The following is a 26472-nucleotide window of genomic DNA, read 5'->3' on the forward strand; positions in this document are numbered from 1 at the left end:
CGCGGGGCTTGCCGGGACTTATAGTAGTTAGAAGTTCCGCCCACCGGTTGCCGCCTACGCGGCCTGCCGCAGAGGCGCGGTTACCAAGGGGTGGAGAGGGTAGTGGTAGGCGCCACCGTGGAGAGGCTCCGGGATTCCCGGGAGGGTCGCGGGCGCGCAGCCCGTCTTGTCCGGACGCGGCCTCCGCGGACGCCTCGGAGGTGGAAGCGACGACGGAGGCAGGTGCGGCTGGAAACTTAGTTTGTGTGAGGGGTTAGAGTCTCCTCTGCTCCAGAAGAGTTTCCAAAGAGGCGGCAGGACTCTTCCTTCGTCCTTCCTAGCCCCGTTACAGCACTTACTGGTTATTCTCTCTAGTACTGTCCTCTTAGGTGTCAGTAACGTTTTCGTGTTATAGGGAACTCGCATTCGCGGAATATCCACTGTCTGCCAGGCTGTGTACTGTGTGCATTTATTCTATCCGTCCTGTCAGGTAGTCCACTAACAGCCCGGTCAGATGAGGAAAGTAAGAAACTTACCAAGGCCAAATAGCGTGTATCCGGACCTGGTTTAGAAGCCAGGGGTTTTTGACGTCAAAACGCGTGGTATTTTCCTTCTGCCACTCTACTTTTAATAGTTTTAGGATGTAAGAGTATTCTACATTTTCTGTTCATTTTTGTTAAATAATTTCTATTCACCTTTCTATTCACCTTTTCCATAAATATTTATTGAGAACCAACATTGCTCAGAAGTGTACTAAGGGGTACTGGAGGATCAAGACAGACCTGTTCCCTACTCTCTTGGAACGTCTACTCTAGTGACCTAGAGTTATCACATAACGGGATTATATTATACTATGAACTCTTACATTGCATCGCTTGTTTTTGTTTTTTGTTTTTATCTCCATTAATCCCTACTAAGTGTCCGAATAATTGAACAAATGCTTACTGAGTGCTTACTATTTAGCAGTCACTGTTTTGGTAACTGGGGATATGTTTCTAAATAATGGGCTAAACACCTGTCTTGGTGAAGCTAACATGTGATAATAATTATCACTAAATAATATTAGATGGGATTGCTTCACCTGTGAAGCAATCCAGGAAGATGCTCCTGTAGCTTTTTACTGTTTCTCTTTTACATCTTTTCATTTTTCAAGACCCAGCTCTAATGTCACTTGCCCTGTGAAACCTTTCCTGATCCTTAGTTTTTCCTTCTTTGCAGACAGAATGAAGACCTCCTTGGCATTGTGTTTATAGTTCAGTTTAGTTCAGTAAACAATCATTGCATCCCTTCAATGGGCCAGACCCTGTATGAAGTGCTGGGGATAAATATATAGGTAGGACCTAGGCCTGGCCTTTGAGGGGCTCACAGCCTGGGATTGGGGGTGTGAGGAGTGGGGAACAGACACGTAAGCAGGCCATTATACTACAGCATGATGGAGTGTTTCCATTAAGAGGTGGGCTGAGGTGGTAGCACAGAGAAGGGTCAACATGAGGAGGGGGAGATACAGTAAAGTTGCCTCTGTGAGCTAGGCAAAGAGGGGCAGATGTGTCATAGGCCAAAGGAATGGAAGGCACATGTATGCAAATGAGCACCATTACTCTGTGTGTGTTGGAGCTGGGAGGCCTTACAATTAGGCTGAGATTAGCTGCTTCAAGTTTGAGATAGAGACCCGAGGTAGCTGAAGCTAACTAAGCAGGTGGCCTCTGAGTCTGGAATTTGGACTTTCTTTTTTCCACCATCCAGGTAAAGTTCATACTTGCTTTAGAGTTACTTTCTAGACAATGTAATGTGGGGATTATGTGCCCTTCCTAGCCCACTAGTTGTAAATCCACACCTCCTTACCTGGTATTCTTCATAGGGAACTGGAATTTCTAGGATTAGTTGTGTCCAGGTCTGTATGCTCTCGACAAGTCTGAGTCTGATTCATCCTTTGTATATGTATGCCAAATATCTTTTCCCAGACAGTGTCTTATCTTCCAACTCTGTTTTTGCAGTTTTTATCATGTATAAATTTATTTTGCATTAGTGATTGTATAAATGATCCTTTCCTTCCTGATTCGTGACTTGCACAACTTATTTAAGCACTCTAGCTCCACCCCATCGTCATAAAATTACTCTCTTGTTTCGCCTTCCCATCCATGTTTCTGTCTTTTTGTATTTATGGGATCTTTAGTTTTTTGGTATTTTTTTAGGCCCCAGCTGAGACACATTTTGGAGCAGAGGGTCACATTAAGATGTAATTAATGAGAAAATACAAGAGGTCTGAATGACAGGCTAAGAAAGAGTATATCTATTTTACAGGTGAAGAAACAAAAAAAAAAGGAAGTCAAAGGGTCTTTCCCAAGATCAAAGATCAAGTAAGTACCCTGCAGATCAGAAACAAGGTTCTCATATTTTGTTAGTTACTGGAGTCTTTTCCCAACAGTCATCATCTCTAACATTCCCCAGCCAGCTGTTTACTCATTCATTCATTCACCTATGTAGCAGATAGGTGTGGTGGGTCACAAGAGAGATTACTGAAAGACAGATTGACTGACTCACTATTGATCTTTTTCCATCCATCTATCAATCCATTCATCTTCCCAACACATTTTTAGTGAATACTAGGTTCTGTGCCAGGCTCTGGAATTACATAGGTGAATAAGGTATCATAGGTCCCACGGCAGGTGAGAAGTTGGTAAGGGGAGCAAAAGTTGGTAAAAGGAGCAAAGAAAAATGATAAGCACTATAACTAGAAGTATAAGATGTTGTGTGAACACCTAGGAAGGGCATCCAATCCTTTTTGGAAATTCAGTGCCCTGTGTTGAACCAAAGGAGATACCAACAACACTCATTCCACAGATAATTGTGGAATCTATTATGTGCCAGGTGCTGTGTTAGGTAATGGGAGTAAAGAAATGAACACCATAGGTGTTCTCCTTCCTCTAAAGGAATTTAGAGTATAGCTGGGGATATCAGAAATATGTATAAAAACTCCTGGGCCCTGGGAGTACATCATATTCTTCATTTGGCTCACACACATTTATTGGGATTTCCTATGAGCATTCCAAAGGTGGAAGAGGAAACAGTGAATTGGATATGTTTCCAGACGTGGAGGTTCACGGGCCATTGAAGGAACCCCTTCATGATTGTTAGTAACCTTATGAGCTAGAAAGGGCTCTGGCCATGAAAGAAGAAATACTCCAGTGTTTAGTCAAAGCAGCAGCTATTTCCCTCTGTAAGGTTCAGTGAAGGCATTGCAGAAAAGGTGGCATCTGGACTGGGTCTAGAAAGAAGCTTTTTAAAAATTTATTACCTCGTTTAATTCTTACAATAATTCTCCAAGACACAGGTTTTTATCTTCAGTTACATGTGAGAAATTTGAGATACAAAGAAGTAAAGGTATTGCCTAAGGTCATTCAGCTTAGTGTTAGCAACTAGACTCAGATTTAAGCCTCTGATCTCTAAAATTGTTGCCCTTCTTACTGCATCACTCTACCTTGGATATTTGTCACTTCCCAGAAACATTTTCTCAGGACACCTGATCCTGTCTCCTCACTCTGCTCCTTCCTTTTACTGAATTTTGTCCTGGACCCTCCATCTCAGGGACCATATCCTTGCCCTAGCCAGGAATGTACAGGTAGCGGAGTATTTTGGAACCTGTACATTCCTGGCTAGGGCAAGGATATATATGTATATATATACATACATATACATATATATACATACACGCACATATATATAAATTATTTCTATGAGCCTGATGGGCAATGCTGACCGGAGCTGGAAAGGTTAGGACATGGGACTCCAGGGGCCTTCAAGAGCAGGCTCAAGTTTGCTCAGTGGGAATCCAGTGAAAAAGACTGTTTTAGTATTCTAGGTGGGAGATAGTGAAAGGTTTAATAAAAACAGTGCAATGAAACAGTCTTCCTGAGCTAGAATTGTCTTGACTCAGTGACCAGTTAATGGAATCCCATCTCACCTAGCATTATTTTTCTCAGACCTCTCTTTCCAAAGCACAGCTTGGGTCATGATTTTCCCCAGCTCAGATACTGTCCATAGCTCTCAGTTACCTACAAGGGGAAGCCTGAGCTCCTAGCCTGGCACTGAAAGCCTTTGAGAGCAGGCAGCATCCTTTCTGTCCAGCCTTATTGTCCAAAACTCTCAAACACACATCCTTCTCCTTCCTAGGTCAGGTTGTTTCTTTACTGTGCCACAAGTGCCCACTACCATGCATTTGGTCCTGTGGCCCTTTTTGTTTGGAATGCTTATCCTTTTCTCTATTAGCAATCTCAGTTCATCTCTCAAATCCTGTTTATGTGGTTCAAATTTCATTACTTGCACAGCACATCATATTGCCTAAAATGTGAACTCCCTCTTTCCTGAAGTCTGTTAAAACAAAGAACATTTCTAGTAAGCACTTAAAAGGTACTAGGCACTACCTTTTTTTTTTTTTTTTTTTTTTAATTTATTCTCAAGTTAACATACAGTGTAGTCTTGGCTTCAGGAGAAGATTCCAGTAATTGATTACTTACACATAACACCCAGTGCTCATACCAACATAAGGCACTACCTTCCTAACTTGATCCTCCCTTCTGTCTGTTAAGGTGGGTGTTATTACTCCCATTTTATGTGTGAGGAAACCGAGGCTCAGAGGGGTACAGTCACAGGGTGAGGAAAGGTAGTCAGGATTTAGACCAGGTCTGTCTGAGCCCAAAGGTGGTCTTTTTAGTGTTCCACTGAGTTAGGAGTGATTTGAACCAAAAAACCTTGGTCTCCCTCTCTCCCTCTCCATTTGAAGGACCAGTCCATTTTTCTTAAAAAGGGTGGGGGAGGGGATGCCTGGGTAGCTCAGTCAGTTTAGCATTCCACTCTAGATCTCAGCTCAGGTCTGGATCTCAGGGTCATGAATTGGAGCCCCGCATCAAGTGCTATGTTGGGCTCCTTGTTGGGCCTGAAGCCTACTTTAAAAAAAAAAAAGACCAGCCCATTACAGGAGAGGGGCCTTTTGGGTCTCAGAAATAGAGCATATTTCGGGTATGATGGTGCTGGTGGGCTCACAAGCTGTGTTTGGTGAGAGAGCTATGTTGCCCCTTCTCACACTCCCTTACTTTCCTTGCTTGACTCTTAGGGAGATGGCTTCCTCAGGAATCTATAAGCTGGATAACGGGAAGCCTTATTTGAACAACTGCTTTCCAGCCAAAAATCTCCTTCGGATGCCAGAAGAAGGTCAGGTGACTTCTCTAATTGATACTTGGGCTTCAATTGACACCTTTCTCCTACTTCAGAGTGACTCTCATATCCACTCCTTTCTCTCCAACCCAATTTACTCCTCTCTCCTGCTCTACCCAACCTCATCCCTTCCCATCCATTTTCTCTCTGAATTCGCAGGGAGCTAAGTGCACATCTAACCATAGTGTTCCCTTCTGTTCAGTTACTTCTCATTGCTGGCTTTTTTTACCTGATATTCTGTATTCAGAGTCTAACCTTCCCTTATCCTTTGCTACAACCCCATTCCTTTACATATGCCCTATTCTGTAGTGTTTTCTTTTCACATAGCTTGTTTTATTTGCCCAGAATGTTCCAGCTATCATTCTAGCTATCCAGATTTTTTCCCATCCCATAAGACCCAGCTCTTCCAGTAAGCCATGTCTAGCTACTCCAGCCCTCAGTGACCATCCTCTCTTGTGAGCCGTCTTCTTCTCTGTGTTTATTATTTGTTGAGTAATCATATTCTGCCAAGCTCCTAAATAAAATGGCTAAATAAAATGACTCTGCTAAGTAGTTTTTCACACATTCATCTAGTTAAAAACTCCCATGTGGCAGGGACTCCTCATAACACTGAGCAGAGCCCTACAATGCAACACTGCCAAGAAGTAGGAGTTGACTAGATTGAATTTGTTACTTTGAAAGGGTAGAGCAAGGGGGAAGTACCCCTTGTTTACTCCAGATGAAATGACTTGCTGGATTCTGTATGTGGAATACTGGAAGAACTTTCTCCTCCAATCCATCCTCCCCACTTCTCTAGAGTGATTTCTTTTTTCACGTAGAGACCTTCTTTGGCCACCTACAAACCCTCCTGTGGGGCTCTCAGTATGAGCTCATAATTTTATACCCACACCCCTTTACACACACAGAGAGATAGAGAAATAAATATAGCCATGTGCATCTGCGTGTGTTAGTATATGTATGTATATTTCCTAGGCTACTGAGAGCAGTGACGCCTCAGTTGCAAAGAGTATACCTGCTGCCTAGATCTTGGTTTCTGAATATGATTCTCCAGTAAAAGAGCCAGGGCTCCTCAAAGAAAACATTGTTTCCAGGGCTGGGGCCAGAAAAATACAAATTGTACCTGGAACGTTGTATAGTAATAGAAAGTACAGAAGTGCTCAGAAAAATGAGGAGGGCGTATAAAAAGGACATAGGAGCTAACCTGAAGAAGCTCCCAGTGGCCAAAGCTGGGACAACCTAAACAACAAAATAAATAAAGGTAGAATTGGGTTGTAAATAAATATGCATGAGCCCATACTGATAAAAATAAATATTTGAATATTTAAATAAGTGTAGGAAAAGGAACAACTCTTCCTACAGTAGAATTTCAGTTAATGCATGAAGAAGGAATGAAGGAAATAGAAAATCACTGTTAAAACATCACAATAATACTTTTTACAGATAAGAAGCTTCTATGGTTGTGTATCAGGATTCTCCAGAGAAATAGAACCAATAGGATATGTATTTATATCCTACTCATTCTGTTTCCATATACATATGTGTATTATGGAATTGGCTTATGAAATTATGCTGGCATAATTATGAATAATATGCTGGCAAGACAAATCTGTAGGGAAGATCTGATGCTGAGGTCTTAAGGCAACAGTTTTTCCTCCTTTAGAAAACCTCAGGTTTTGGGGCGCCTGGGTGGCGCAGTCGGTTAAGCGTCCGACTTCAGCCAGGTCACGATCTCGCGGTCCGTGAGTTCGAGCCCCGCGTCAGGCTCTGGGCTGATGGCTCGGAGCCTGGAGCCTGTTTCCGATTCTGTGTCTCCCTCTCTCTCTGCCCCTCCCCCGTTCATGCTCTGTCTCTCTCTGTCCCAAAAATAAATAAAAAACATTAAAAAAAATTAAAAAAGAAAAAAAAGAAAACCTCAGGTTTTGCTTTTAAGTTTTTTCAACTGATTGAGTGAGGCCCATGTACATTATTGAGGATAGTCTCCTTTACTTAAAGTCAACTGATTGCAGATGTTAGCCACATCTACAAAATACGTTGACAGCAACACCTAGATTAGTGTTTGATTGAATAACTGTTTACCATAGCCTAGCCAATTGACATATAAAATCAACCATCACAGATGCTAGAATTAGTGGGTCAAAGTATGGTGAGGAACAGGACATTTGCATAGTCTCAAGGTATCTTTATTAATTACAAAGTGAAAAATAATAACTTCTCAGTAGGGAAGTTGGAACCACCACCCTAACCAAGTGATCAAAATTAACATCACCAGTAATCAGATATATTGATATCATCTGTCATCTGATATCATGCACTGAGAAGGGCACAGCATCACTTCTGTGCTAGTTTTGCCAAAGCACAGAACCTTAGTCTAATTATAGGAAAGCATACAACAAATTCAAATTGAGGGACATTCTATAAAATAATTGACCAGTCCTCTTCAAAAGTGTCAAGATCACATAAGAAAAAAAGAAAGACTGAAGAAGTGTCACAGATTGGGAGATTCTAAGGAGACATGACAACTAAATGAAATGTGAGATACCCTGGAAACAGAAAGGGGACATTAGTGAGAAAACTGGCAAAATTCAAAGGAGGCTTTGGATTAGTTACTGACGTACCAGGGTTAATTTTTTGCCTTCAATCATTATGATTATTTAAGATGTTAACATTGGGGGAACTGGGTGAAACCTGTAGAGAAACTATTATTTTCACAACTTTTCTAGAAGTCTTATGTCATCTCAAAATGAAAAAATACAGTGGGGGGAACATTCCCATGGATACTCTTTGTGCTAAAAGTCTACCCCTTTAAAACCCAAGCTTCTTGGGATACCTGGGTGGCTCAGTTAGTTAAGCGTCCTACTAGGTCATAATCTCCCAGTTCATGAGATCGAGCCCCCTGTCAGTCTCTGTAGTGTCAGAAAGATTCTCTCGCTTGCTGTCTCATAAAGAACAAACAAACAAAAATCAAAAAACCAATCTCCTTATTCTGATCCTCCAGACCTTTTCTGATCTGAGTCTGCTGACCTCCTTAGCCTCATCTCTTTTCCCTCATGTTCATCCTCTACACAGTCTGAGCCTTACTTTCTGGTCATGTTGGGAATTTGGGCACTAACTCACACTGGAGTCTCTGGGAGGGCTATTAGAATAGGACAAAGGTCTATGCCCCAGATGGGGACAACCCTGAGAAATGGATTATCTGGAATGTCAGGCCCAGAGTGGGAGTGGGAGTGGGAGATGGGTCATGGCAGACATAGGGCAGGAGCTGCATCCAAGAGGCAGTTTGAATCAGGGCAAGCCCCTGAAGCAGGATAGTGGACTATGAGGACAGGGAGTCAATGCTCAGAGGCACTGAGCTGATTCCCACAGCTCTGTGCTGTTCTTCTGCGTGCTCCTGATCTTTTTTGCTTCTGGGTACTTCTTGTGCTCTTCCATCTGCCCAGGATACCTGTCTTTTCCATCTCCATCTAGTCAACCTTAAACTTCCTAGATCTAGCTTTGCCTAGACTGGTAGCTCCCCTTTCAGTGCTTTTACAGTACCCCTTCTATTAAGCTCTTTGAGTCAGGGCCTCTGTCTTACTCATCTCCACAGCCCTAGCTCCTAGCACAATATTGATGCTCAGAAAAGGTCTGGATGAGTAATTGTGGGTAGGGGCTATGGCTCAGCATTCATTCAGCCATACTCACAATATGGGAAATTCTACGTAGGCCTTGGGAATACTGTGACGAATCAAAGTCTCTGCAGGGCAAAGCAGACAAAAAAACAAGCAAACAAAATAATTACAGATTGCAATGAATGCCTTGGAACAAATAAACTGATGTAGGAGGGCACAGATTCTAGAATGTTGTCATGATTTGTTAGGTGAACTTACTAGTAAACCTCATATTCTTTTTTGCTTACACAAATTTTTGAGTTCTTAACACAGTAAAATGTATCGAGTTTTTTTTAAGTGCCAACTGTCCTATCATTTTCTTTTGGCGTGGAGTCCAGTGCAGGGCTTAAACTCACAACGCTGAGATCAGGGCCTAAGCTGAGATCAAGAGATGAACACGTTAACTGACTGAGCCATCAGGCACCCCAGAACTGTCATCTTCTTATCCTGAGCTCCTAATACAACCTTTCCCCTATAATAATGGGATCCAAGGTAAAGTCCAGCAAAATGGAGCCTGATGAGTTGACTCCACTCATTTAGCTCTAGCCAAGAGATGAGAGATGGGAGAGTAGCCAGTGTAGGAAAGAATAATCAAGTCTGCTGAGGAGAGTCAGAGAAGGCTTTGTAAAACAGGAAATACTTGATCTGGGGTCTTAAAAGGAAAATTAGCATTTAGAGACAAAAGTGTGGAGGAAGGAATTGAGGAGGTCATTCCACCTCTTTGAGTCTTAGCCTTTTCATCTGTAAAACAGGGACAGTAACATGTCTTTCAGTGGGGTTTGGGGCCAATTAAATGAGGTGGGTATGCAGACACACCTCACCAGCAGCAGCACAGTATCTGGTGCATATCAGGTAATGTGGAGCTATTTTTGGTTTTGGTATTACAGGTAAATACTCTGTAAGCACACTAGTTGTAGCTTTTAGGGGAGTTTGCTCCTTCTCATTTTTCTGATCTTCTCAACAGGCCGAGGACACTGGTTAGTGGCTCGGAAATGTAACCTCAAGAAGAAGCCCAAGAATGTGCTTGAGGCACCAGCTGAAGGTCCGGAAAGCCAGAAGAAGGTTTCTTTTGAGGTCAGGGGGAAGAAAGGGTCTCTACATGAAAAACAAGAGGATGTTCCTGGACACATACTGGACCAGGCTTTTCTGGTGAGAGTGAATATATCCTGGAGTGGCTGGCAGCATCAGCTGATGACTGTCTTGATGGGAGACAAGGACTTGCCCTGTTCCACTCTGGTACAACTACCCCCAACCCACCCCAAACTATTAGAGTGATCTTGGCTGAGTACAGTCAGGATGATGAAGGGACCCAAAGCTTTCTTTACATGTAAGCTTTCTTTATATCCACCTTGTGAGATAGGTATTATTGTCCCTATATTATGTTGTTGCCAGTGTGCAGATGGGAAAACTGAGACCCCAAGAGGTAATATGCCTTGGCCATGGTCCCATAGCTAATAATTAGAACTCTGGTCTACTCATTATTAGAACTACTCAGGATGAGAACTCTGGTCTACTGACTCCAAAGCCTGTGCCTTTATAGCATATCAGGTAAAAACTCAATTTAATTGAGTTAGAAAGGCAAAGGAGTAGGTCAGGGGAACAGTAAATTGAAAATCCCATTCCTGTACCTGGTAGAGGGTGGAGATTCCCTTTTTCCAGGAATGGGGGGACTGGGGAAATTCCACACTCCACAGACTTTGTCCTTTGGGTTTAGTATCTCACTGAAGTCTAGGGGAGCTGATCAGATAGTACCTAGTACCTGGGGCAGGCTTTACGAAGAAGACCGGGGTGGCTGTATTGGAGACCAGCCAGGTAGATCACATCTGCTCTGTGCAATGCCTCGGTGGCTTGGCAAAGAAAGACAAATTTGTAAGCCAATATTAATATCTAGTCCAGTTTGCCTAACTCCCTATGAAGAACTCTCCAGCATTCTACTCTGTTCTCAGGCTCTACTTATGGTTCTCAACAGGTGGCTTTCTACACAGATCAGATGTTTAAAGAGAGCTTTGAGGAGGAAGCTCTGAGGTTGCGTCTCACCTCAAGTGGGTAGTGTAAGCTTTTTGCAGAGTCCCATGGTATTTCCTTCATCACAATGTCCACTTCTCACTGGGGGGTGCGGAGGACTGAAACAACAGTACTGAGGAAGGGCAGAAACACTATAGTAGTCTTCTTTTCCCTTTTGTTTCTCACGACATACATACTCCTACAAATCGACATGGTTTGTTACCCATGTTGCTCCTTTATATGGCAGAAGCAATACGGTGTTTTTCAGAGTGATGGGATACCTACCTATCTGCTGGATAGTTTTACTTGAATGTTCCACTGGCACCTCATATTGAGCTGTGCCAATCCCCTTACTCCAAGTCCCAAGACATACCCCTTTTCTTTTTACTATACTGCCTCAGTAATGGCACCAACCCAGTAACTTGGGGTTAGCTCGACACTTGCCTCTCCCTTACCACCCCACTCCCACCACTACCAAGCCTGGCACTTCTATTAAATAGTTTTAAAATCTTTATTTTCCTAATCACCACTGTCTCTACCCTAATCTGAACAACCATCATTTTTTATTAGATTAATTCAGGGGCGCCTGGGTGGCTCAGTCGGTTAAGCATCCGACTTCGGCTCAGGTCATGATCTCACGGTTCGTGGGTTCGAGCCCCGCATCGGGCTCTGTGCTGACAGCTCAGAGCCTGGAGCCTGTTTCAGATTCTGTGTCTCCCTCTCTCTCTGCCCCTCCCCTGTTCATGCTGTGTCTCTGTCTCAAAAATAAATAAAGTTTAAAAAAATAAATAAATAAATAGATTAATTCAATGACCTCCTAACTAGTTTGAACCAACTAGGATGCTTTTATATCACATAAAAGAAGCCAGGGGCATTGTTATTCCAGGGTAGGTGAGTTTAGTGTTAAAGGCCCAGATTCCTTCATCTTTCTGCTCTTATTTCCTTAGCATGTTAACTTGTCCTCTTGGGCTGATTGCCTTCATGATCCCAAGATGGCTGCAGCAACTCCAGTCATCACATATAAAGAATGACATCCAGAGGTACAAAAAGGATTGTCACTGTCTTATGTCTATATTCATAAATAAAAAGAGCTCCCTAGAACTGGCCTCCCACCCCCAGCAGCCAGTGTCTGTTTCATTGGCTAGACCTATATCATAGGTCCCAACAGTCATTATTTAGGGGAACATGACCTCCAAGCTTGAATTAGACAGTCAGGATTTATCCTTGGGGCTTGGGCCTAAGGACACATCCACTCAGAGAAGTGTGAATAACTTTGGGATTCTTTAATATGGAAGTAGTAGAGAACTAGCTCTAGGGAAGGTAATTAACAATGTCTGGTGTATTGGTCTCTCATCATCTCTTCTGTGTGTAGTGGACAAAGCTATTTTTATAAAATTGCTGTCAGCTCTTGCAAAAAAAAAAAAAGTCTGTTAGCTTTCCACTGACTGTAGAACAAAATCCACACTCCTTTACACAGTCAGTATGGACCCAGGTGATCCAGTGGCTGCCTCCCTTGCCTTGTTGTTTTTCATCCTCTCAAAAGCACCTGGCTGTTTCTTGCCCTGATAGCTTTCACAGGCCTGCCACCCACTTCCATGGGACCAACTCCTACATACCTTTTGGGTCTCACCTGAAATAGTACTTCCTCAACTAAATATTTCCTCACTTTCATACTGAGGTTAGGGCCTTCCATTATTGTCTCCTGTAGCATCTTGAATTTCTCCTTTAAAATATTTATCACATTTAGGGGTGCCTGGCTGGTTCAGTCAGTAGAGCATCTGACTCTTGATCTCAGGGTCGTGAGTTCGAGCCCCATGTTGTGTGTAGAAATTACTTAAATAAATCTGTAAAAAATAAGTGTCACATTTATAAATACTTGCTACTTGGCTTCCATGCTGTTATTACAATATTCAAAATGCTTAATTCCATGCCTAAACACAGTAGATGCTATAACAAAATTATTAACAGAAAAAAGAGTGAAGTTTGGTCAAACAGAAATAGAAGCTCCAATATTGAGATTGTCTTCAAACTTTTTACTTATAAGGAGCAACATATGGTAGTCAAAAGAGCACAGAGTGATTCAAATCATCTATCACTTACTGCCTGTGGGACCTTAGGCAAGGCATTTTTTCTCTCTTAACCTTATTTCTCTCATTTAAAAAGGAAAATGATCATACTTATGTCAAAGGGTTTAGTTAGGATTAGAAGAAAATGTATTGATATATTTAGCACAATACATGGCTCAAAGTAATGCTTAGTAAATATTTAGTGAATTAAAGAGTGAACAAACGAACAAATAATAAATTATTATACATGTAGTGAGATTGGTAAAGCCCCAGAAATACAGATTTTTTTTTTAAAGAATCAGGTAGAAAAAGTGGGGCTCAGAAAAGACAGGGAAGGAACAGAGATGAAGGGATCCTCCTAAGAACGCTATAAAGTCAGTGTGACTATCCCCATCTTGCAGATGGGAAACTTAGAGGTAGAAGGGCTGAGGTGGCAGCTCTGTTCTGAGTAACTCCCAAAGCCCATGCTCTTTGCACTGTACCAGGCCGCCTTTCTCAACAGGGGTCATTTGTTGTTTTGGCCAATTATTAAACTTTGTTGGGGCCTTGAGAGCTGACTCTCTGCACTGTGTTCCAGCTGAAGCACCATTGTGTAAGGAAGCCATCAGACCTGTGCAACATTAACGTGAGCGGCCTGAAGTTCTCCAAGGTAGGGCCAGCCAGCAGTGATGGGATTGAGATGAGCCAGACCTGAGGTGGCTTCTGGCTGTTTGTCCACTGTACCACCAGAGTCCCTGAGGACTAGGGACTAGGGGGTGGGGAGGGCCAAAGACTCGCTGTGTGGAAACAACATTTAGATACAATCTTTTTCTGTAAGCCATTGGCCCATGTGAGGTGAATTAAAGGAAGCAGCATTGTGGGAGTTGGTTTGAATTTGTCATAGAATTCTGTTGGGGTGACACTGAGTTCCCATCAGAAAAAATTTCTCTCAAGTTTCAATGCCAGGAGTGGTAATGGTTCTCCCAAGATGCTGGTTTGTTCTTACACACACTGTGACTCATGTAATGAATCATGTTTCTTTCTTTCAATTGGCTAATAGGTAGCCTGGAGCCACATTTGTGGCCCCCATTAGCCAATGTTTTTGCAATTATGGCAAATGTTTTTGGTTTGTAGGCCTTCCATGGCATATGACAAGCAATTGATGGTATAATACTATACAGAAATTAAAATAAATAAGTAAATAAGTAATGGGGCACCTGGGTGGCTCAGTCGGTTGAGCATCCGACTTCGGCTCAGGTCATGATCTCACAGCTTGTGGGTTCGAGCCCCGCATCGGGCACTGTGCTGACAGCTCGGAGCCTGGAGCCTGCTTTGGATTCTGTGTCTTCCTCTCTCTCTGCACCTAACCCACTCGCATTCTGTCTCTCTCTCAAAAATAAATAAACATTAAAAAAAAATTAAAATAAGTAAATCTCAAAAGAACTATGTGTATCAACACAAGTAAATCTCAAAAACATAGTGTTGAGTGAAAAAGGCAGGTTGCAGAATGACACCTACAGTATGATTTGCATATAAGATAGTGTTTTAAAACATGTAAATAATACTATATACGGTTTATGGGTACATATATGTAGAATACAAGTATGAAACAAGTATGAGAATGATAATCACCAGTTTAGGATAGCTGTTATCTGTGAGAGAAGGAGAAGGATACAGTTGGGGAAGGATATGGGGATGGGGGAGGGCATGGCCAACTCTATAGTATTTCATTTCTTTAAGGAAAATTGAAGCAAAGGCCATAAAATCTTCATATTTATTAAAGGGGGATAGTGGTTACAGGGGTCTTCAGAGTTTCATTCTCTAAACTTTTCTGTACATTTGAACTATTTCATAATAGAAAAAAAGAAGCAGAAAAGTCATTCTGGCCCTCAGCAAGTGGGTGCTCTTTGCTAAGAATATAGCTTATCCCTGTAGGTCTTTGCTCCTTCTGATAGCAGTTCCGGAGCTTTGGCAAGGCCTCCAGGCAGGGAACAAATCTTGTGTTCTTTTGAAATGCTTTTCCCACAGGCTAAGGAAAAGGACTTCAAGCATTTTCACTCGGTGATTTACATCAATGCCTCAGAAAACCTGCTGCCTTTAGGTAAGCTTTTTTTCCTGAAAACTATCTTCTGCATCTTAGCCAGCACAGCCAGTCGCTTGTGTTAGAACTTCCCTGTCAGTCCATCCATGACTGGCTCCTCATCTCTTTTTTGGAGTGTGATAGGCTGGGTTCTGGAGAACCCCTGGACTGGGATTTCAACCTAGAGCTGGCACTACCTCCTTAAGACCGTTTCTCTGTGAGCTGGTGCTTCTCTTCCTGTAAATGGAGTTAATTCCTTTCCTTTCTTCCTCCCCAAGGTAGGATGCCTTGTAGGTGAGATGAGACAGGTATATAAAAATGCTTTTAAGCTTATAAGAATTCCTATAGGAGCATAAAGGCTTCTTGTTTAGTCAGCAAGTCCATAGCGACCCCTGCTGGGTGTCAGGACTATGTGAGTGCTTGGCTTTTAGAAATGAATGGGTCCAGTTCTGTTCTGGTGAGCTTAGTTTTTTTGGGAAAAATTGGTTCAAACACAGACAGTTATAGCAGGATATGGTAAGTGCAGTAATAGAGGGAATCAGAAAATAATACGCAAGCATATAAGCAGGACATCAACACAGACCAGAGTGTCAGGAGAAACTTCTGAGGAAGGGGGCACTGAGCAGAGAGACCTAAAAAATGAACAGGAGCACCTCAGGAATCAGAAGGTATTTCAGGTCAGTGGAGCAGATGTGGGACAGCAGTGCCTGATCAGGACCCTGCAGAGGCTTTGTATGTTTGCAAGGCATGTGAGTAGGGTAAAATAGATTCTAGAAAGCTTGGCAGGGACTAGAGTATCAAGAGCCCTGAGTTGTTGCTAATCCTGCAGGCAGAAGAGAGCCTTGAAACGCTTGTAAGTAGAGAGGCTCAGTGGTAGCCATGAGGAAAGTAAATGATAAGAAGACAGGGACCAGAAAATCTGGGAGATGATTTCATTTTTTCCAGGGGAGGGGTGGGGAGGCCTGAGCTAGGTAGTTGGGGTAAGGAGGATTGCAAGAGAGATTCAGAAGAAGGTAGAAATAACAGGATTTGGTAGCTACTGGGCATATGGAAAGAGGAAGGAACCAAAGGGTTCACTGAGACAAAGAACACTAGAGGAGGGGCAAGTTTAGGGAAAAATATGGTGAGGTCAGTTTTTAATGGTTGAATGTGAGGGATGTATTTAAAGAAGCATGTGACACAGTCTCTGCCCTTGAGGAAACAGAGTGGTCTATCAGGAACATGGGCTTGAAATACAAAGGTCAATAGGCCTATGAAAAGATGCTCAACCTCACTAATAATTAACAGCATCACAATCCTATATTTTGCCTATCAAATATTGGCAAAAATGAGGACTGATTGATGACAGCCAGCATTGATGGGGACATGGATACTTTCATATTCACTGGCAGAAGTGTAATAAATTGGGGCAACATCTTTGGAAGACAGTTTGGCAGTGTCAAAGTAGTCATTGCCTTTAATCAAGTAGTTTCTCTTTCAGGAATTTATCCTACAGAAACAAACTTGTACAAGGACGTTCATTGGAAACATCCTGAAATACCTACCAAGCAGTCTTTTTCTTAGGCTCTACTGAATATTCTGACTCACAAGACCACCATAGACCCCACTTGACACCAGAAGGCTCTAAGTCATTCCATGCAGTGTCCCAGCAGCACAGCATCTGTAGGTGCTCTTTGGTGCACTCCTCACAGCAGTTCATGTAGCAGTCTGTGCCTCCATTCACGGGCCGTTCTCTGTAGCCCCCTGCTCAGGTCCAAGGTCCAAGAGAATAAGACTCTTCATTGGGTAGATGTAGGAGCCACTCTAGATTAGCAGCCTCATTCCCCACAAGAGCAAATAGCTATTGTAATACTCCATAGACATGGCTCCTAGAGTCCTTGCAAAGGACATGACTAATGATGGGAGTCACCACATATCCAAAGCCCAAAGTTATGATGCCCCCTTCAGATGTTTATAGTTCATTTCTAGTTTCTCCTAGTCCAGATGTGATTTACCAGTCTGGCATCATTTTTACCACAATAATATTGCCTATGTTACCATATCATTTGTTTCAGGTTACCAGGGAACAGGGCGAGAAAGTTAACCCAAAGTCCAGTTCTCATACAGAAAGGGAAAAGTGTTCTTATTTTTTTGTCCAGATAGCCTAAAGGCTATCAATAAGGGAATGGTTGAATAAATTAAGGTATGTCTATAATATGGAACATAATTCAGACATATGCAGATCTACCTGTTTTGACCTGGAACAATCTTTAAGCCATATCGTTAAGCAAGTCACAGTGTGTATGGTATGATTCTATTTGTGTAACAAGGTGTGTGTGTTTCACTGTACACATGAGAAAAATTCTGGAGTATTATACATGAAACTTTCAATGGTTATCTCTGGGTGTTGAGATTCAAGGGAACTTTTGTTCTTCTGTATTTTTAAACTTTTTTTGGTAGGCATGTTTTACTTTTATAATAAGAAATGACAAAGATAATTTTTAAGTGGGCTTTGGAGTTAGACATTAGATTCAATTCTTGGCCCTTTTATTTCCCAGCGATTCCATTCTAGCAAATCACTTAGCCTAGCCAAGCTTCGATTTCCTCAGCAGTAGAATGAGAGTAGTAATCCCTATTGTTCAGTGTTGTTAGAGATTTAAAGGACATATGTACAAAGCACCTGACCGCAAACCTGGCCTAACCTAGTGAGAAGCCAGTAAATGACCACTATTAACTCTGTCTTAAGGTCTTAAGGTCCTTCACAAGTAGCTGATTCTCTTTATCTCCTGTAGATGCATTTCATACATTTCCAGCCTTAAAGGAACTGGAGCTCGCACTTAATGGAATCAAAACCATCTACGTGAAATATGGAGACTTTAAGTTCTTGGAAGTAAGTTGGAGGTAGGGAGTTTTTGGTGCCCACCTGTTTCCTTGTAAGGAATGGGTGTAGAGGTCTCTACTGATTATAACTGCTGGGAAGGAGCTCTCTGGGCCTTTACAGCCAGACCCTTGCTTGACAGTAGTCCTCTGGTGAGGGTGGTAGGGTTGGTGGTGATGATGAGGGTAGTGGTAGTGACAGCAGTGATATATAGGTGACACTGTATCATACCAATGGGCATTGTACATGGTCTGGGAAAATAAATGCCAAACATCATGTCAAAGGAGTCTGTGCAAAAAAAAAAACGAGTTTTTTTTTTTTAATTAATTAATTAATTTATTTATTTTTTAATATATGAAATTTACTGTCAAATTGGTTTCCATACAACACCCAGTGCTCATCCCAAAAGGTGCCCTCCTCAATACCCATCACCCACCCTGCCCTCCCTCCCACCCCCCATCAACCCTCAGTTTGTTCTCAGTTTTTAACAGTCTCTTATGCTTTGGCTCTCTCCCACTCTAACCTCTTTTTTTTTTTTTTTTTCCCTTCCCCTCCCCCATGGGTTTCTGTTACGTTTCTCAGGATCCACATAAGAGTGAAACCATATGGTATCTGTCTTTCTCTGTATGGCTTATTTCACTTAGCATCACACTCTCCAGTTCCATTCACGTTGCTACAAAAGGCCATATTTCATTTTTTCTCATTGCCACGTAGTATTCCATTGTGTATATAAACCACAATTTCTTTATCCATTCATCAGTTGATGGACATTTAGGCTCTTTCCATAATTTGGCTATTGTTGAGAGTGCTGCTATAAACATTGGGGTACAAGTGCCCCTATGCATCAGTACTCCTGTATCCCTTGGATAAATTCCTAGCAGTGCTATTGCTGGGTCATAGGGTAGGTCTATTTTTAATTTTCTGAGGAACCTCCACACTGCTTTCCAGAGCGGCTGCACCAATTTGCATTCCCACCAACAGTGCAAGAGGGTTCCCGTCTCTCCACATCCTCTCCAGCATCTATAGTCTCCTGATTTCTTCATTTTGGCCACTCTGACTGGCGTGAGGTGGTATCTGAGTGTGGTTTTGATTTGTATTTCCCTGATGAGGAGCGACGTTGAACATCTTTTCATGTGCCTGTTGGCCATCCGGATGTCTTCTTTAGAGAAGTGTCTATTCATGTTTTCTGCCCATTTCTTCACTGGGTTATTTGTTTTTCGGGTGTGGAGTTTGATGAGCTCTTTATAGATTTTGGATACTAGCCCTTTGTCCGATATGTCATTTGCAAATATCTTTTCCCATTCCGTTGGTTGCCTTTTAGTTTTGTTGGTTGTTTCCTTTGCTGTGCAGAAGCTTTTTATCTTCATAAGGTCCCAGTAATTCACTTTTGCTTTTAATTCCCTTGCCTTTGGGGATGTGCCGAGTAAGAGATTGCTACGGCTGAGGTCAGAGAGGTCTTTTCCTGCTTTCTCCTCTAAGGTTTTGATGGTTTCCTGTCTCACATTCAGGTCCTTTATCCATTTTGAGTTTATTTTTGTGAATGGTGTGAGAAAGTGGTCTAGTTTCAACCTTCTGCATGTTGCTGTCCAGTTCTCCCAGCACCACTTGTTAAAGAGACTGTCTTTTTTCCATTGGATGTTCTTTCCTGCTTTGTCAAAAATGAGTTGGCCATACGTTTGTGGGTCTAGTTCTGGGGTTTCTATTCAATTCCATTGGTCTATGTGTCTGTTTTTATGCCAATACCATGCTGTCTTGATGATGACAGCTTTGTAGTAGAGGCTAAAGTCTGGGATTGTGATGCCTCCTGCTTTGGTCTTCTTCTTCAAAATTACTTTGGCTATTCGGGGCCTTTTGTGGTTCCATATGAATTTTAGGATTGCTTGTTCTAGTTTCAAGAAGAATGCTGGTGCAATTTTGATTGGGATTGCATTGAATGTGTAGATAGCTTTGGGTAGTATTGACATTTTGACAATATTTATTCTTCCAATCCATGAGCAGGGAATGTCTTTCCATTTCTTTATATCTTCTTCAATTACCTGCATAAGCTTTCTATAGTTTTCAGCATACAGATCTTTTACATCTTTGGTTAGATTTATTCCTAGGTATTTTATGCTTCTTGGTGCAATTGTGAATGGGATCAGTTTCTTTATTTGTCTTTCTGTTGCTTCATTGTTAGTGTATAAGAATGCAACTGATTTCTGTACATTGATTTTGTATCCTGCAACTTTGCTGAATTCATGTATCAGTTCTAGCAGACTTTTGGTGGAGTCTATTGGATTTTCCATGTATAATATCATGTCATCTGCAAAAAGCGAAAGCTTGACTTCATCTTTGCCAATTTTGATGCCTTTGATTTCCTTTTGTTGTCTGATTGCTGATGCTAGAACTTCCAGCACTATATTAAACAACAGCGGTGAGAGTGGGCATCCCTGTCGTGTTCCTGATCTCAGGGAAAAAGCTCTCAGTTTTTCCCCATTGAGGATGATGTTAGCTGTGGGCTTTTCATAAATGGCTTTTATGATCTTTAAGTATGTTCCTTCTATCCCGACTTTCTCAAGGGTTTTTATTAAGAAAGGGTGCTGGATTTTGTCAAAGGCCTTTTCTGCATCGATTGACAGGATCATATGGTTCTTCTCTTTTTTTTTGTTAATGTGATGTATCACGTTGATCGATTTGCGAATGTTGAACCAGCCCTGCATCCCAGGAATGAATCCCACTTGATCATGGTGAATAATTCTTTTTATATGCTGTTGAATTCGATTTGCTAGTATCTTATTGAGAATTTTTGCATCCATATTCATCAGGGATATTGGCCTGTAGTTCTCTTTTTTTACTGGGTCTCTGTCTGGTTTAGGAATCAAAGTAATACTGGCTTCATAGAATGAGTCTGGAAGTTTTCCTTCCCTTTCTATTTCTTGGAATAGCTTGAGAAGGATAGGTATTATCTCTGCTTTAAACGTCTGGTAGAACTCCCCTGGGAAGCCATCTGGTCCTGGACTCTTATTTGTTGGGAGATTTTTGATAACCGGTTCAATTTCTTCGCTGGTTATGGGTCTGTTCAAGCTTTCTATTTCCTCCTGATTGAGTTTTGGAAGAGTGTGGGTGTTTAGGAATTTGTCCATTTCTTCCAGGTTGTCCAATTTGTTGGCATATAATTTTTCATAGTATTCCCTGATAATTGTTTGTATCTCTGAGGGATTGGTTGTAATAATTCCATTTTCATTCATGATTTTATCTATTTGGGTCATCTCCCTTTTCTTTTTGAGAAGCCTGGCTAGAGGTTTGTCAATTTTGTTTATTTTTTCAAAAAACCAACTCTTGGTTTCGTTGATCTGCTCTACAGTTTTTTTAGATTCTATATTGTTTATTTCTGCTCTGATCTTTATGATTTCTCTTCTTCTGCTGGGTTTAGGCTGCCTTTGCTGTTCTGCTTCTATTTCCTTTAGGTGTGCTGTTAGATTTTGTATTTGGGATTTTTCTTGTTTCTTGAGATAGGCCTGGATTGCAATGTATTTTCCTCTCAGGACTGCCTTCGCTGCGTCCCAAAGCGTTTGGATTGTTGTATTTTCATTTTCGTTTGTTTCCATATATTTTTTAATTTCTTCTCTAATTGCCTGGTTGACCCACTCATTCGTTAGTAGGGTGTTCTTTAACCTCCATGCTTTTGGAGGTTTTCCAGACTTTTTCCTGTGGTTGATTTCAAGCTTCATAGCATTGTGGTCTGAAAGTATGCATGGTATAATTTCAATTCTTGTAAACTTATGAAGGGCTGTTTTGTGACCCAGTATATGATCTATCTTGGAGAATGTTCCATGTGCACTCGAGAAGAAAGTATATTCTGTTGCTTTGGGATGCAGAGTTCTAAATATATCTGTCAAGTCCATCTGATCCAATGTATCATTCAGGGCCCTTGTTTCTTTATTGACTGTGTGTCTAGATGATCTATCCATTTCTGTAAGTGGGGTGTTAAAGTCCCCTGCAATGATCACATTCTTATCAATAAGGTTGCTTATGTTTATGAGTAACTGTTTTATATATCTGGGGGCTCCGGTATTTGGCGCATAGACATTTATAATTGTTAGCTCTTCCTGATGGATAGACCCTGTAATTATTATATAATGCCCTTCTTCATCTCTTGTTACAGCCTTTAATTTAAAGTCTAGTTTGTCTGATATAAGTATGGCTACTCCAGCTTTCTTTTGGCTTCCAGTAGCATGATAAATAGTTCTCCATCCCCTCACTCTCAATCTAAAGGTGTCCTCAGATCTCAAATGAGTCTCTTGTAGACAGCAAATAGATGGGTCTTGTTTTTTTATCCATTCTGATACCCTATGTCTTTTGGTTGGCGCATTTAATCCATTTACATTCAGTGTTATTATAGAAAGATACGGGTTTAGAGTCATTGTGATGTCTGTATGTTTTATGCTTGTAGTGATGTCTCTGGTACTTTGTCTCACAGGATCCCCCTTAGGATCTCTTGTAGGGCTGGTTTCGTGGTGACAAATTCCTTCAGTTTTTGTTTGTTTGGGAAGACCTTTATCTCTCCTTCTATTCTAAATGACAGACTTGCTGGATAAAGGATTCTCGGCTGCATATTAAAAAAAAACGAGTTTAAATAGAATACTCTTGGAAGTAGAGTTTGAGGGGAGGTCTGGATCCAGTGGCAGCTAAAGAGCCTTGGAGGTTAAGTGCTAGACATAGCAGATTGGACCAGCTGAACTAGAGGCATTATGGACTGAGTCCAGAGACCCATCCTGGTCTGAATGAGCCAGATTGGCTCCAGTGGGCTCGGATAAAGAGGCTAAAGGCCTAGTTCATGGGCCCAGAGGGACTGTGAAATAAAACATGAATTCTATGAGCTCTACAGTATACTCTTGACATTTGTACATCCATAGCTGTTCTCTAAATCTCAGATTCAAAATTACAGTAAAATTTGTTTGTATTCTTGTCTTTATCCTAAATTAAGTTTCCTGTAGTGATGTATTTTCTATGCATGTTCTCATACTTCAAGTTAATCACCTCTTCAACTTCCATGAAAACTTTAGGGCCATTTTCCACAAAGAAACAAAGCTTATATCACTACCTCAGAGGCACTGCATGCATGGAGATTAGAGAACCACAGAATTGGAGCAAGGTGTGGGGTTGGGCATCTGGCCAGGCTGATTCACTGAATAATGGACTCTTCCCCACATGTTGGCCTTATAGTAGAAGTGTTTCAGATTCAAATCTCAGCAGAATGTCTGTATGTCATAAACCTTGGGGTTGACCCCAAAGAGTTAATAACTTAAATTATTTAACGAAGGGTCATCCACTCTTCACAAAAGCCTGACTTAGTCTTGCTAAAGAGAGAGAGAGAGTCCTTCCACAAGAGTGAATATTTCAGAGTTAATGCCCTTTGTATGCCAAAGTTTTAAAAAGTTTTAACTGTTTGGGATGGCAATCTTCCTAAAATGGATTATATGTCCTTGTGTTCTTAAAACATACTATACTTAATGTAATGGTACTTTTTCTCCATGGTTTCAAGTCATATTGAGGATAGCAGTGATTTACTATGATTTGTAATAGGAGTGGTCCTAAGAATTGTCCAGGAAGCAGAGCTCTTAAAAGTCCAGTAAAACAGAGTGAGTGTAAATTGATAACAACTGGTGTGATTTTGTGCTGTGTTAAAAAAAAAAAAAAATTGTATACAATATTTCAGTATAAACAGTGGAAAAGAGATTCCAGATGTTAGAGATAGCCATTAGCCAAATGAGTAGCCATTTCTGTGACGTACAGACCTGGAAGCTTCTTATAACCTTCCATTCTGGGAGTTATTTTACTTTTTAAAAGAGTAGTCATTTGAGTTCCTGTGTGTCATGCATCGTGCCAGGCATCTTGTCTTCCTCACACCTACTATTTCAAACCCCTATTTCAAGTGCCAGTGGGCCATAGGAAGGGGACATGACTATAGGCTCAGACCCCACAGCTGGCTAGCTTGGCTCTAATGGTTCACTGTAATTGATTCTTGGATGTCCCACTTCATAGTTTGATACCTTCTGATAAAGATTATTTATCCAGCAGACCCAGCCTTACCCAAGGGAATTCATTTACATAAGAGAGCAGACCAAAGTCAAGATGCCGAATATAAATGAGAAAAGGAAATCTCTTGGCTAATCATTTGTTTCTGTCTCTATGATTTGTAAGGTCTCTCTAAGAAAAAGCATAAAGCTGTCAAAAGTCCTGAATTTGCAGTTCACAGTAATGAATACTTTGAAGTGTAATAAAACTTGATGTGACTCAGCAGATGCAGGAGGTTAGGAATCTTCTGTTCTTGTTTGCCAGAAAGGCTGCCACCAGAAGAGTAGAATTCTTCAGCAGTCAATTTAGAAAAACTTAACTTTGCCATGATTTGGTTTTCTACATTCAGGTCTGAAAAAGGCTCAGTTGGAGCCTTGCCCTGAGAGTCAGGAGAGCTTGTTTCTTGTCTTGATTCTGCCACTACTCTGACATAGTTCCTTGGCCAACTCACTTCCCTTCTCTGGGACTTAAACTCCCCCCTCTATAAATTCTGGGCCAGCTATGAAGTTCTGTGACCTGTGATTCTAAGGCTATTCATTTCTTTGAGCTGCCCTTAATTCTATGGAAAACAAATTTGGACCCAATATTGAATAGCCAAACCAACTAGGACAAGGGTCAGCAAACTTTTTCTGTAGGAGGCCAGACAGTGAATGTTTTAAGGTTTGTGCTCTGTATGGTCATAACTAGTCACAACTGTCATAATTAGTTCTGTTATAAAGGAAAGCAGCAACAGATACAATGTAAACAAATGAGCATGGCTGTGCTCCAATAAAACTTTCTGATGCTCAAATTTGAATTGCACATAATTTTCACACATTAGTCTTTGATCTCTTTTCAACCATTTAAAAGTGTAAAAATTTTTCTTAGCCCAGAGGCCCTACAAAACGGACAGCAGGATGGATGTGGCTCAGAGGCGTTAGTTTACCAACCCCTGAGCTACAACACTGATGAAACAGCTCAGTGTGGTTGGAATGGAGAGTGAAGCACAGTAGAGTGTAGTGACAGATGAGCCTGGAGAGGTGGCAGAAGAGAGACCGTGGGAAGCCTTGGAAGCCTTCCTAAGGAGTTTGAAGTATCCAGTGGATGATAGGTAGGGTTGCTGCATGAAGAATGAGTTGGAGGGAACAAGAATGAGAGATATTAAGGAGATAGAATCCATAGGTCTTATTGACTGCCCACATATGGGTACGAGGGAGAGGATTTTCCCCACGTTTACAAACTGTGTATCCGAGCCAGCTTTCCAAGTCTTCTTCCTCGAAAGCTTCTCACTTTGCCCCTGCCAAGTGGAATCACACCTTTGTGTGAACTCTCAAAACTTGGAATTTGCTGATGGCGGCATGAACTCAGCACTCCTTTGGTGCTTGGTAGCTTTCATGGCCTGCCCAGTCTTATCAAGCCCTCTGTTATACCACAGACTCTAGTCATACCCAAACTGTTTACAGTTCTCAGAACAGGCTAGGCTACCTCTTGCCTCCTGGTTTCTGTACATGCTTCTTGCTGTACTGCATGTCTTTTTGCCCTCAACAATTTGGTGACTACCAACTAGTTTCTGAAGATAACCCAAGCATCACCTGTTCTGTGAAGCTGCTGCATCCTTTGGTAGAGCTGACTATTCCTTCCTGTGTGCTTCCATTGGTCTGTGTTCAGACCTCTATCCCAGCAGCATTGCTACTTAATAGATCCATGTATGTATCTAGCTTTCCAACTAGGTTGTGAGCTAGCAGAGAGAGGACAGAGCCTGGTACAAAGCAACCTTTAGTGTAAGGTTCTTGAGTGAAAGGATGGTTATAATGATGACAGCCAATATTAACTAAGTTCTTACTGTGTGGCAAACTCATGCTAAAGGTTTTATCCACATAATTCCTCATAAGGACTCATTATTAAAGTTTATTTATTTTGAGAGAGAGCGAGCGAGCAGGGGAGGGGGCAGAGAGGGAGAAAGAGAATCCCAAGCAGGCTCCACGCTGTCAGTGCAGAGCCTGATGCCGGGCTCCAACTCACAAACTGTGAGATCATGACCTGAGCTGAAATCAAGAGTTGGACACTTAACTGACTGAGCCACACAGGCACCCCAAGGACTCATTATTATTTCTACTTTGTAGATAAGGAAGCTCAGGTTAAGTCATTTGCCCAAATAACACATTTGGCCAGTACTCAAACTCAGGTCTACAGGGACAATAAATTAATTATAACAGTGGAGTCAGACCAAACCCAGTCCTCCTCTAGCAGTGACCTACAGTCAGTTGTTTATATGTCTGACTGTGTAACACTGACGTTGTCGACCAAAGACCTTGTTCCTTCACCAGCTGGATAAGATGCTGAAATTGCCCCCATATTTTTCTTTTTCTTTTTCTTTATTTATTTTTTTAATATGAAATTTATTGTCAAATTGGTTTCCATACAACACCCAGTGCTCATCCCAGCAGGTGCCCTCCTCAATGTCCATCACCCACTTTCCCCTCCCTCCCACCTCCCATCAACCCTCAGTTTATTCTCAGCTTTTAAGAGTCTCTTATGGTTTGGCTCCCTCCCTAAGCTTCAAAGGGTATGTATGGATGGAAGGGGAGGAGAAGAAGCAGATTTATACATAAG

At 41.7% G+C, this 26472-nt stretch overlaps 1 protein-coding gene across 9 annotated transcripts in view; it reads left to right on the forward strand.

Moving 5' to 3' along the window:
* The first annotated feature begins 21 nt into the window (after nucleotides 1-21).
* XRRA1 (X-ray radiation resistance associated 1) overlaps nucleotides 22-26472 on the forward strand; it is a 65940-nt gene continuing 39489 nt past the window's right edge. Inside the window, exons 1-7 of one of the 9 annotated variants that reach the window (XM_058687756.1) lie at nucleotides 22-222; nucleotides 2281-2336; nucleotides 5090-5187; nucleotides 9802-9986; nucleotides 13485-13556; nucleotides 14915-14987; nucleotides 17738-17835. In XM_058687756.1, the coding sequence (XP_058543739.1) occupies nucleotides 5094-5187; nucleotides 9802-9986; nucleotides 13485-13556; nucleotides 14915-14987; nucleotides 17738-17835 (522 nt within the window). In that variant the 5' untranslated portion in view covers nucleotides 22-222; nucleotides 2281-2336; nucleotides 5090-5093. Of the gene's footprint in view, nucleotides 223-534; nucleotides 582-2280; nucleotides 2337-5089; nucleotides 5188-9801; nucleotides 9987-13484; nucleotides 13557-14914; nucleotides 14988-17737; nucleotides 17847-26472 lie in introns of those variants that run through there. The other 8 variants (XM_058687755.1, XM_058687753.1, XM_058687752.1 and 5 more) reach the window with 8 other exon arrangements.

Source organism: Neofelis nebulosa, chromosome 10, assembly GCF_028018385.1.
Source record: "Neofelis nebulosa isolate mNeoNeb1 chromosome 10, mNeoNeb1.pri, whole genome shotgun sequence".
NCBI classification, from domain to species: domain Eukaryota; kingdom Metazoa; phylum Chordata; class Mammalia; order Carnivora; family Felidae; genus Neofelis; species Neofelis nebulosa.